At 34.3% G+C, this 13,585-nt stretch overlaps 1 protein-coding gene across 2 annotated transcripts in view; it reads left to right on the forward strand.

Moving 5' to 3' along the window:
* Window positions 1-9,557, forward strand: part of LOC143195794 (lipase 3) — a 31,325-nt gene extending 21,768 nt beyond the window's left edge. For both annotated transcript variants that reach the window (XM_076403249.1, XM_076403248.1), the window contains one exon: window positions 8,558-9,557. In XM_076403249.1, the coding sequence (XP_076259364.1) occupies window positions 8,558-9,495 (938 nt within the window). In that variant the 3' untranslated portion in view covers window positions 9,496-9,557. The remainder of the gene's footprint in view (window positions 1-8,557) is intronic.
* Window positions 9,558-13,585: the final 4,028 nt, after the last annotated feature.

Here is a 13,585-nt window from a genome sequence, read left to right on the forward strand (position 1 = left end):
AATTTTAAGTCTAAATTTGGGATATAGATATAAGGAAGTTGGTTGACTTGAAAGGTATTTAATTGGAGACATGATTTTCCGAAGCTTGTGAACAAAAATTTTCGTTATCTTCTAATTCGGGGGGAAAGTTTACGTAGTAATTTTGTTCTTCTTCATTTGGGTATAAAAATTCTGGATTTTGGTCATCATAAGGGAAAGGATAATCATTAGGTGGATCATTCATTTCAGAGTCGTTTGATTCTGAGGATGACTCTGGTAAGTTTCTTTCGACGTGAGTTAATTCTTCTATCTTAAATCTTTGTTGACCTGGAGGGTATTGATTTTTGAAATGATTTTGATTTGTATTGAAATGTTGTGGTTTGTTTCGATATTGATGTTGAACGTTTGATTGTTGGGGTTGTCGTGGAGTTATACTAACGCCTGACATGGGTTTTGGATATTGACTTTTAACGTGAGGAGTTTGAGTTTTTTGGAAGTTTTTGCCAAATGTTGCATAGGCTGGGGGAAAATATGTTTTAACCGGTTGTGGTCTAATGGGTATTGGTTGACTAGGGAATTGATTTTTTGGATATGTTGTGATATTTTGTTTAAGGAACAAGTTACGTTTTAAATTAATGTTTTGACTTTTTGACTCAAAATTCTGTGTAAAATTATTCTTAAATCTGTCTTGACTTGACAATATTTCGTAATTAGTAATAATATCAATCGCGGAATCTAAATTTTGCGGATTTTGTACGATCAATAAAGTTCTTAATTCGTTCGATATATTAGCAAGTAAATTTTGTGTAGCTGTTAATTCGTTTTGTTTGATTAAGATGTTTCGTGCTTCTAAGTTTTGCACTTCTGTACAAATCTTAGTATTAATTTGAGTATTAATGGATTTCAATCTTTGAATATAATCTAAGCATGGTTCGTTTTTGTTTCTCACCAAGAAGATGAGCTGTTGTTGTAAATTACATCTAGTGATTGGGTCACTAAATTTTTGTTGAAGAGCAATTTTAATTTGATCCCAAGAAATTAGATCGGGACGTGTAAGTATGAAATCTTCAGCTTCACCAATTATTTTTGATTTGATTGCTAACAGCACATATTCTTGTTGGGATTGATCATTCGTATAATATCGAGCATAAAATGTGTCTATTTGGTTAATAAAGCTATCTAATTTAGATGAAGTTCCGTCGAATGTTTTCAATAACTGAACAGTTGATCTTAATGATTCTGCCATATTGGTATCAAAAAGTTAATTAGGTGTGAATAAATATTTTCTAAACTTTCGTCGGAGCTTTCTCTGTTTCTGTTTCTAATAGTTGGGTATGTTATTCCCTCTAATTTTTTCGTAAATCTTTTCATACAACTAGTTTATAAAAATAATGAAATTACAATATACATATATGGAATATACCAATAGGATATGGCTTAGCTTAATAAGTTATCCTTGGATTTCCTTTTACAATATTTGTTATATAAAAATAGTATATAAATATCAATGAAATTATATGGAATGCACCAATGGGATACAACTTTTATTGAATAAGTTGTCCTTGGATTTCCTTTTTTACAATAATTGTTATATAAATCGTATATAAATATCAATGAAATTATATGGAATGCACCAATGGGATACAACTTTTAATGAATAAGTTGTCCTTGGATTTCCTTTTTTACAATAATTGTTATATAAATATCAAGATTTTCAATTCAATAATTATTATTCTTCTTGTTTCTTAATTAATCAGGATTATACCAATAAGTGACTTACAGTAATGTATTCGTCTCTGGATTGCTCCTGATGTCGTAATAGTAGAAGCCGTCTGCGAGGAGAATTCACTTCTCGACTGGTCTGCTATACGCCTTGGACACTAGCTACGCCAAGTTGTCCTGGTTCCTTATGCTAACTGCTAACGGTTGGGATTCTTTGTCCAGATCCAAAGCAGGAGTCCGCCTTCCAATTGAAGTAACAACGTTGAGTGGTGGTTCTTTCTTCTTAATTGTAGATACAAACGGTAATCACAATTCACTGCGAACTATATGATATTCCGGAAGTATCCTACCGACTGCGCCAATTAAGTTTGAAACTCAGAATGTCTTTAAAAAAAACAAACTTTATTTCAAAAATAATAATGAAGAGGTTTACAACAATTGTTACAATACAATACAATGATTAAGATTACAATAAGCGAGACTTATTATGCTTAAACACGTACAGTACAAACGGATAGGCGAGACTGAAATCTAGGCATTCTGCCTTTACATTTATAGTAAAATTATGCTGTGTTAGCTATTCTTAAGTCTAAAGGTTAGTAAGTTGTTTAGGTGGACATAAATGACCATATAACTAAACTAAAGATTTTCTCTTAAAACTGGCCTACACTAACCTTAAGGAGTACAAAACAGTGTGTTCTGCTTTTGGACGAATACTACACTACACTAGCTCAAAAGGTTTGGTCTTCTTGAGTGGTGCCTCAACGTAGTTAATCGTCTATATGAAATAGAATGGGACATTAACAGCAAGAACAGCAGTGTCATCAGCAAATATATTTGTGGTCTATCACATGAGGTAGACACTTGTGATAGACTGTTTTAGCTTCTTTTATTGTAGAATAACCTTTATCATGTTTGTGTCTAAACATTATGCCTGTGCTGTAAGATTTTAATAGTTCATTGTGTCGCTTCGGTAACCTTTTTTATGGCTTATAGACGAAACCGTTGGGCCAAATCTTATCGAAGGTTTGTACTACATCTAAGAATATAAGCTGAATACAATTTTTTATCTTCGTAGGCTCTTTCAATTACATCTGCGATTCTATGTACCTGATCAATTGTCGAATGTTTTTTAACAAATTGATGTGTATGTATTAGGTTTTTTCTATAATCGGTTTTATTATTTTCAACAGGAGTTTTTCAAATACCTTAACTATTACAGAGAGCAGTGATATATCTATAGGCTTATACTTAATTTGGTGGATTTCCAGGTTTTGACATAATGATAATTTTAGAAATCTTTCAAATGCCTTGAACATAGTCGAAATGATCAAGATGGTAAGTTTTATAATTCCCTTTCTTGATAGATTTTGCAGCAATTGGCCTGTTATTAAATCATAACCTGGTGAATTCTTTGTATTTATGCTAATTTGATAATAATTCCTTTAATTGTAATCATAAATTTTGGGAATATTATTCCAATCAGCTTGCTGGATACCAACAACGAATATTTCCTGTGTGCAAAATTTAGTTGTTCGGTGGTCTTAAGGGGTGTTTTTAGTTGTCTGTTGTTAGTCAGTCTGTTCTATTACTTGTTAACGTTGGATTTTACTCTTTTTGTTATATTGTCACTTTGTGTCAGAATCATTGGTGTGCGATCCGAACTTAAATTTTTTAAAACGTTAAAATTTTCCAAAAAATATATTAGTGTTATGTTCTAACTATAAAGAATTCTAATAGGTTTGGGATTTTCTTTGGTTCAATCAGTTTTCTTTTCTTATATTTTTGTCGATATGTTTTGCTTAAGTTGTTGGAAAATAAGCGAAAATTCTTCGTTAAGTTCTATACTTTGACAGCTGTCACTCAATAAGTTTTTGGACGTTTTCACACGTATAGTCCCAAAGACTTAAAGATTTGCCTTAACCTTAACCTTACTGTATATGAATGCTACTCAAACTCTGCAGATGTAGAATAACTAATATATCTTTAAAATTAACCTTTTGAATTTGAATTAAAATAAACATTTGAAGACAACAGGATGGCAATCTGCTATTATTAATATTGTGCTATGTTTGTATTCTGAATTAAACGAACTATTCGGGCTCCAAATCAACTCCATCTTATCTTGTTCAATCTGTGAAAATTTGTAAATTTGTGAAAGCGAAGAATTTTTGGAGAAAACAGAACATATCTTCTACAATGTAGTAAATTCCTCATTTATCCAATTAAACTTTATTCGATCTCGAATTATACATTCATGCATATATTCTTCAATAAATATTTATTATCATTATTAACAAACTTGTGCATATTGATATGATTTAATGTTGGTTGCTGTTTTAAACAAACTTATGTTTGTGTTTATCATTAAAAATATTTTTTAATTTTTAAAATCATGGACTATTTAATTAAGATGAAAATTACGCAGTACCTATGCATCTCCCATTGAATAAAATAATACTTTGATGGATCATCGATGAATCACATATTGAATCACCCACGAATCATATCTTATCTTCTGCGATCTTCTGTATAAAATATTATCTTAATTAATTAGTCTTATTCTAAAGTCTACATATGTCCAGTAATCAGGCAGGTGGTGTTAAACGTTTTAGTCTACGCACTTCACTATCACGTCGCATATTTAGCTGATTAGCGAGAATATTGGGATGCACTGACACTCTTTCGAAGTACTTCACACAAACACGTTGAATTACACTCGTTATAGGTTCTAGAGGAATATCGCGTTGTATCACTTTATTTGAAATATAGTACGGAGCATCAACAATGGCACGCAACACCTTATATTGGAACCGTTGAATGGTGGATATATTAGATTTGCTAGCGGTACCCCATAGTTGGATTCCATATGCCCAAATGGGCTTGAGTATAGACTCATACCGCAATACCTTGTTATCTAATGATAACTTGGATTTGCGCCCGATGAGCCAATAGATTTGATATAATTTCAGTCGAAGTTGTTTTCGTTTAGAGAGTATGTGCTTCTTCCAGATTAGGCATCGATCTAAGTGGATACCAAGATATTTAACTTGCTCTGCTTGGGGGAGTTCAACCATAATTGAATTTAATCCAGGTGGGTTTGTAGGTTTATTGAGGCTGTGACCGGATCTTCATGGGAGCCAAGATTGCTGTGGCGTCTGCGTATGTTGCCACAGTAGTTATTTTTGTGGTGGGCAGATCGGCCGTATACAGAAGATACAGTACTGGACCCAGTACACTACCTTGCGGAACTCCTTGTTCTCAATGTTCATCGCCTTGATTTACAATAAAATGTCTATCCGTATTGCCATTTCTGTCGTAACTTTCTTTTTTTTTGCTATCTTTTTCTGTATTGTACATGATATATGTGTATTTTTCCTTGGAAATGTTTCATTGTTAGGAGTCGCGGAATATACTGCCTCCTATATATTTTTTGTAATGTTTATTGCTGCCATTTCTATGTCAATTTCAGTTTGTAACGGTAAGTTTAAAGAGATGTTTCGGTCTGAATTTTCACTAAGTGAGGACGAGTTAGTTCTATTATTGCACAGAGAAGGGGGTTTATCTTTGATGGTAGTTTTTGAAAAAGGTGTTACTATTATTGGTGAATGATCAGAAGACAGGTCGAAACATGATTCTGCCTGACACTTTTGGATCAATATTTTTTGTAATACAGAAATCTATTGTATCTGGTTTTTTTATTTCTGTCTGAAGGCCAATATGCTGGTTCACCAGTAGAGATATGTTGTAAGTTATCTGTCCTTATTGCTTTTAGCAGTTCTCTACCTTTTGAGGTTATTATTCTTGAATTCCACATTAAATGTTTTGCATTGTAATCTATTCCGGCTATAAATCTATTACCTAGCTTACTGAAGAATTCTTGAAATTGTTCTGCCTTGTTGTTATGTTTGGGTGAGCAATAAATCGCAGAAATTGTTAATGGTCCATGGACTTCCTCTATGGTTATACTGGTGGCGTGCAGGTAGTCTTTGCGGAATTTTTCTTTTTCGAAATGCTTTATATCATCTCGAATTATTATGGCTGTACCTCCATGTGCTTTATCATCAAGGTGATTTGTATGATAAAGTTTATATTTAGGAATTTTCAAATAATGTTTGTCCGTAAAGTGTGTTTCATAAACCATCATAAGTGCACATGGTAAGAAGGGAAAGTAATGTACGACGTACCAGCTTATGTCTTAATACTAACAATAATGACGGGCAAGAGATCAAGGGAAGTAATGCGCGAGATATGCTGTCACTATGGTTAATAGGCCTCGTTGGGATTAAGCTAAATTCTCAAAATAAATAACTAAATGGACAGTACTGTTACTAGTGCACGCACTTCACACTCACAGCTCCAGTTATGATGGACGTGCAATACGTACAAGGGAAAAAACTAAAAGCCACTCGCTAGATGTACTGCCACCAAGAGCCAGCAGAAACCACTTTCGGTGGCGTTTATGTATGCTTCAAGTTATCCATAGAGCATAACTACTAACATTAGCTACTTTGACGTTAGTTTCTGGATTATAAAATAGTTATAATTTATATTTTCAGTTGCAATCATAAAACTATTATAGATTTAATAAATAATAAATGATATATAAAAAGAGAAAACTGGAATACTCTGTGAACAAACTCACCATTTAATAAAACTCAGCTAAGACGGCACAAAACACGATAAAATAAACTGGACGATAAGAACGTAGACTCTGGCCGTCGCGTCTTTAGAATGGACTTTTATGAAGTTCTAACATCCCTAGGACGTTATCATATCTGGCAAATACAACCTCCGAAGAAAGATCAACAATTTTGCCATTCATGGTAATTATTTCTGCAACGGTGACAAATGATACAATAAAAAAGAAGCGACAATCCCGTCTAGTTCCTTTACGTTATCGTTCGAACCTTTTTTAAAAAACACTTTGATTTGAAGGTATTACCTTATGATGATCCGTGTAAAATGCAAGAAGAATATGTAGAACTGTTAGTAACACAAAAAACCATTTCCAATCGTTTGAAGAATATGGGAATGATGCCAAAGCTTGGATGTATTGTGCTGTATGAATTGAAGCCAAGAGACATTGAAAGGCATTTGGCCATGTGTGAAAAGCTGCTTAAACGGCAAAATCGTAAAGGTTTTTTGCATCGTATTGTTATTGGTCATGAAATGTGGATTCATTACTATAATCCAAAGCGAAGAAATAATAATGGGGACCTCCTGGTGATGCATCAACATCAAAGGCCAAGTCGAATATCTATGACTATAAGCTAATGCTCTGTATTTGATGGACTAGTTTGGTATGGTTTATTATGAGCTGCTAAAACCTAATAAACTATTAATGGGGATCACTGTCCACTACAATTGATGCGTTTGAGCCAAGAACTGCGGAAAATCGGTTGGAATGCAAGCAAATATACAACAATGTGATTCTTCAGTATGACAACGCTCGATCACGTTTAAAAACCGGTTAAAATATACTTGGAAGCATTAAAATGGGATGTGCTACTCTACTCACCGATTATTCAGACCTTGCTTGTTTCTATTACTACTTGTTCCAACATATTGGTTGTGACCTGTATGATCCGGACACAATATACCAAAAAGTGGGTCGATTCAAAAAGATATATCGGTGAACAATACTTCGAATAAAATACATTGACACGATTTTTCATAATAAAGCTTCAAATTTAAAAAAAACTAACTTATAGCTTTTATAATAGTTTTTAAAAATGTTATAGTATTTTTAATAACAGGTCAATTGAAATGTCCCCGGTCTGACGCATAAGTGACGCTACTAGAATTAATTTCATATGTTTTTTAGTTAGCCCTAACTCTCAAAAGATGCGTGTATAAATTTGACAGCTGTCGGATCATTAGTTTGTGAATTATAGCATTTTGAGTGAAGCAACTTTTTTTATTGTGAAAAAATGGATATAAAGGAAGTTAGCGTGTTGATAAAATATTGCTTTTTGAAGGGAAAAAATACAGTTGAAGCAAAAACTTGGCTTGATGCCGAGTTTCTGGACACTGTCCCAGGAAAATTATTGTTATCGACGAAAACATCTAAAAAATCCACAAAATGATTTTGAATGACCGTAAATTGAAGTTGAATGAAATAGCAGACACTCTAAAGATATCAACTGAACGTGTACATTAGATCATTCACGAATATTTGGGTATGAGAAAGCTCGGTCACTTTTGACCAAAAACAACGAGGAGTTGATGATTCGGAGCAGTGTTTGAAGATGGTCAAGCGTAATAAACCCGAGTTTTTGCGTCGATTTGAGACAATGCGCATGAAATACTTTTCATTGACTACCTTGAAAAAGGAAGAACCATCAACAGCGACTATTACATAGCGTTATTGGACCGTTTGAAGGACGAAATCGCCGAAAAACGGCCGCATTTGAAGAAAAAGAAAGTGCTGCTTCATCAAGACAATGCACCGAGTCACAAGTCAGTGAATTGGGCTTCGAATTGCTTCCTCATCCACCGTATTCTCCAGATCTGCCCCCAGCGACTATTTCCTGTTCTCAGATCTCAAAAGAATTTTTCGTCGAATGAATAGGTGATCGCCGAAAGTGAGGTCTATTTTGAAGCAAAGGATAAATCGTACTACAAAAATGGTATCGAAAAGTTGGAGGGTTGCTATAATCAGTGATTATGTTGAATAAAAAAAAATTTCCAAAAAAATGTGTTTTACTATGGTAGGCCGAGGACGTTTCAATTGACCTGTTATCTACTCTATATATAACTTTAAAAATATATGCACAAATTAAGTCGTACACTTAATATATTAACGTGACTTACTACTATTAAAATGACTAATAATAATTATTTTTTTCAACAGCCTTTGTTCTTGCTGATAATGGTTACGACGTATGGCTGAACAACGCTCGCGGAAATATTTACTCCAAAGGTCACGTCTCGCTACCGACCTGCAGCAGTAAGTTTTGGAATTTCAGCTGGCACGAAATGGGTACCAAGGACCTGCCGGCTGTACTTTATCACATAAGCAACACCACCAACAAACCGGGTGAAATAATTTACGTCGGACATTCCATGGGGTCCACCATGGCATTTGTGTTAACTTCCACCAAGCACCACGCGTCGAAGAATATTAAGTTATTCGTTGCTCTGGCCCCGACAGCCTATATGACACACGTGACTAGCCCTATGAGGTATCTAACGCCTTTCACCAGGGACATTTCTTGGGTGATAAAACACCTTGGTGTTAATCAATTGAAACCCAGTAATAAAATTTTGAAATTTCTCTCCTACGGATGTGAGAAGAAGTACACCAAAAGAATATGCGAGAACTTATTTTATGTGTTATTGGGATACAACGAAAACGAGTTAGATTTGAAGATGTTACCGAAAATATTGAGTCACGATCCTGCCGGGACGTCTACGAAAACTGCCTTGCATTATGCTCAGGAGATTAGGGACGACGGGAAGTTTCAACAATATGATTATGGACCTAAAGGTAATATGGAGATATACGGTACGCCGCAACCTCCGGAATATCCCCTAGACCACATAAAACGGCCAGTATATATGTTTTCCGCGGAAAATGATATTTTCGCTAATCCGATTGACGTAGAAAGACTTTGTAAGATATTGCCTAATTTTGTCGGAATGACTAAAGTACCTGGTACCACGTTCGGACATATAGACTTTATATTTGGTAAAAATGCTTATAACTACGTTTACAAACCTTTGTTAAAGGTACTGCAAAATTACACTATGGACCAAACTTATGCTGAATATAAGGTTGTTCAAACTTAGTTATATATGTAATGTTTTGTATTATATTGTATTGTCTTATAATAATAAAACCTCTAGGTTGTTATTGTAGTATTATTTTCATATTTGATAAGCATTATATATTAGATGCTTGCATATACTCTGATTATGTTTTCACTTTAAAAACATATTCATTGAAAAAAAAATACGTGTTAATTCAAATGTTTTTCATAGCATTTTATTACTTTTTGAAAAAAGTATCCATTGAATCGCTATAAAATATCGATTTATTTGCTTGCTGTATCGATTAGAATAAGTAGTAGTCCGAAGTCAGTTGTCAGTTCCCATTTGAGCTACAACAGTGAAGCTTTCACAATTATCACAACGTGTGGCCGAATACTGTTATGGAAGAGAATGTCTTTGTGTCGATTATTCGCTATTACTGGTCATTTTGTGGTAATAAGTCACTCAATTTGTTCAAGAGACGTCGGTCAATATTTGCAATAACAGTTGGATTTGATTTTAATAGCTCCGATACATTACACCTTGCTGATCCCAATATGTACACCGCAATTCCAGTCATATTTCTGCTTTTATAGATGGTAGGGCTGCTTCTTTTATAAGAAAAACAGACAATATGAATGTTACACGCTATATCTTTGATATTAATTTCAAACATATTGTTCATTTGTGGAACAGATACTAGGATACAGTCGGTAGTTCTTTCCGCACATCTCACTACGCTGAAACTACGTCGTGTTGCTCACTGTTTTCATATTATTTAACATAAATAATCTTTTCCTTAGCAATGTACAAAATAAGTGCTATTAAATTATAACATTTTACTTATAATTTATACTTTACACGCGTATTGTCTGCTGTTAATTTTCTCTGTTAAATAATAAATAATTATAAAAAACTAATCCAAGTATAATATAAAAATAAATTTAACAAAACAAAACCACCCAACTACTAATATTCTATTCAGAATAAGAAAATATTTAAGAGTATGGAATCGCTGAACGTTACTGTATGTTGACTATATTGCCACTTTGGTTTCGATGTAGATAAGTCTCCTAGACTAGCCCATGACTTCTTGCACTTAGGACTATCGTAGTATATCATAGTAAGAAAGCATTGTACTTCTGTTATTTTTTTACTTGTTGCTTTAAATTCATTATAAAGGCTTTTCATTGTTTGCCCTTCCTTATATTAATGCAACATCAAGGAATATTACCAAATGGCCTTTGTTTTTTGTTCAGAGGCAGTAGTCATCTGACCTCTAAAAGTGTAATTAACTTCATTGAACCTTGTATTCCAATATTTTGGTAAACTTTTTACATGCAGCTTATCCTATGCTTGATCCTATGATTTATTGATATAGATATTTGTATTTATTGTTCTATTTAAAAATCTGATTCGAATGCCAATTTGTTTTATCTTCCAGTTCTTTTGAAGGGATATTAGCATCAAAATTCGAGTGTTCTAGATATAAAAATTATCTACACATGAGTGCATAACTGAACTCTTCTCTATTGGTTTCAATGGCTTTTTGAGACCAACCTGAGCAAAATTACAACGCCCTCTACTAATTATTCTTCTTTTTTTTCTACATATTAGGAATGGGTTCTTTATCGATATAAAATATATATTTAACTCAATATTTGGTGAATATGATGAATGAGATGAGCCTCCAAAGTTTCCATATGACATGTGGCCTTTAGTTAGTGCTGAAAGATTACTTTGTCATGTCTTTTAATATATTGGTCTATCAACAGTTTGGTAGCACTCCGCAGTGATTGTTCTGTTAGGCTAAAGTAGCTCAAATGTCGAATTATGAAAATATATATGAAAGACTTGGAGTGGTCTTCTGGATTTAACTAAAGCCTTTAACAAGGTTAGGCACGAAGGCTTAGTGGCGAAATGCATTCGATTAAATTTACCCGACGACCTGACCGCTTTTATCAAATCATTTCTATCAGGACGATCGTTCCAGGTGAAGATTAAAGATATTCTCTCTAGCTGGAAAACCATTGACGCAGGAGTTTCACAAAGCACCCCTCTGGCACTCGCTTTATTTAATATTTTTCTTTCAGATATCCCTAGGAGACCACAAGTTGAGGCAGCTTTTACGCAAGAGTAGCACCGTACATTCAAGGCAGACTCCAAAAACAACTCGATGAGACGGTCAAGTGGTTACATCTCTGGAGGTTGCAAGTCAACCCACAGAAAACCCAGGCCATGCTCTTCCACAAGAAGCGTTTTGCACTAAGCATTTCGCGTCTTAAAGTCGAGAACGCCGAAATCCCATGGTTAGAAGAAGCTACCTTTCTTGGTCTTGTCTTCGATCGCAAGTTTAGGTAGAACTTCCAGATTCAAAAGTCCATCCAGAAAGGTCAAGGTATTGCCAATTTGCTGTTTCTGATCATCAAGCACGCCAGCAGGCTTCCTCTCTCAATAAAATCTCTCCTGTACAAGATGGTTCGATCAGTCGTTCTATACGGCTTCAGTGTTCATCTCAAATACGTCTCACCTAGCCAGGTGGAACGTCTTCAAGTTTTTCAATATAAAATTCTCAGAAGAATAATCGATGCCCCCTGGTTTATCAGGAATAATGAAATTCATAGAGAAACAGACGTCCCTCAAGTTCATGATTTTATATCCGAGCTCTACTCGAGATATTCCTCCACTCTTCGTCTCTGGGACAATAGATGTATTAGCGAACTGGCCGATATTTCAGGTCAATAACTCATTCGGCTCTTCTTGGCCTTATTCCATTACAACCTATCGTGCTCTAACTCTAAATTGTCTCGGTCTTCTCCGGCGAGCACTTAACTCAGGTATAGCGAGCTGCATGGTGTAATAACGACGTCATGTCGTTGCCTGGCCCTTGTATCCCTTAACGGTCTTATCGGTTATGGGCAAACTCCTTAATAATAGTAAGAAGTATTAGTTAGGGTCATAGCATCAGCTGATAGGCCGAGGTTTAGTGGGTAGCACAGAGGCAGCCCAATCAGTCAAACTCGCTCATTCCTGCGGATCTCCAGACCAGGTATCCGTAACAGAATTTTCCTTCCCGGATTCAAGCCAAAAAAAAAAGGAAGGTAACACGCGACTTACCAGCTTCTATCCTAACACTAACTATAATAGACATGCAATGAGATCAAGAGAAAGATATACCAGAGATCCTACCACTAGGGTTAGTAGGCCTCACTGGGTTAAAACCAAAATCTCAAATAAATAAATAAGCAACACTCTTGCTATAATGTACTTACTTCTCCTAACTCCAACCATGATGAACTTGAAATGCGTAAGAGAGAAAAAGCCAAAGGCAAACACGTTAGAGACGCTGCTACCAAGAGCCAGCAGGAACCACTTTCGGTAGCGTTTATGTATGCTTTAAATTATCAATAAATCATAACTACAAATCAGTTACTTTAGTCACTGACATTAGTTTCTGGCTTTTAAAATAGTTATGAATAATACTTTATAGTTGCAATTATAAAACTAGTATCTTTAAATTACATTAATTTAAGAATCGGGAGAAGTACGAATAAATAATAAAATAGGGAATAATAAATTATATAAAGGTGAATTAATAAATAGTTAAATAAATTATTACAGAATTTGAAAATAATAAATGGAATAAATAAAATAGAATAGAACAAATTCATCATATGGTAAAACTCAGACTGGACAGCACAAAACACAGTAAAATAAACTGAATAAGAAAAAGGTAGAGCGTCGCGTTTTCACAAATGAACTCTTATGAAGTTCTAATGCTTCCTGGACCTTGTTAAGATATTTTTCTCTTAAGAACACATCTGGCAATAACAGTCAACGAAAGGATCAGTAATGTTGCCATTCATGGTAATTGTTGCTGTTTCTGGGTATCCAAAAATTCGACAAATTCCACAATTAAAAAGAAGCGATAATACAGCCTACTTCACTTTACATGATCCTTCAAACATTTTTAAACATAAATGGCCCAACTTCTAAAATATCTAATTACCAGATGAATCGTAAGTAGCATAGATAATGATCATTTGATGTCTTTGAATGGTATATACATATATAATAAGTTACTTATGTACAATCAAGGTTTAAAATCTTTATAGACCTACGGAATGTT

The sequence above is a fragment of the Rhynchophorus ferrugineus genome, unplaced genomic scaffold (genome assembly GCF_030347505.1).
Source record: "Rhynchophorus ferrugineus isolate W39M unplaced genomic scaffold, kcgeb_rfMv2 rfM4, whole genome shotgun sequence".
NCBI classification, from domain to species: Eukaryota; Metazoa; Arthropoda; class Insecta; order Coleoptera; family Curculionidae; genus Rhynchophorus; species Rhynchophorus ferrugineus.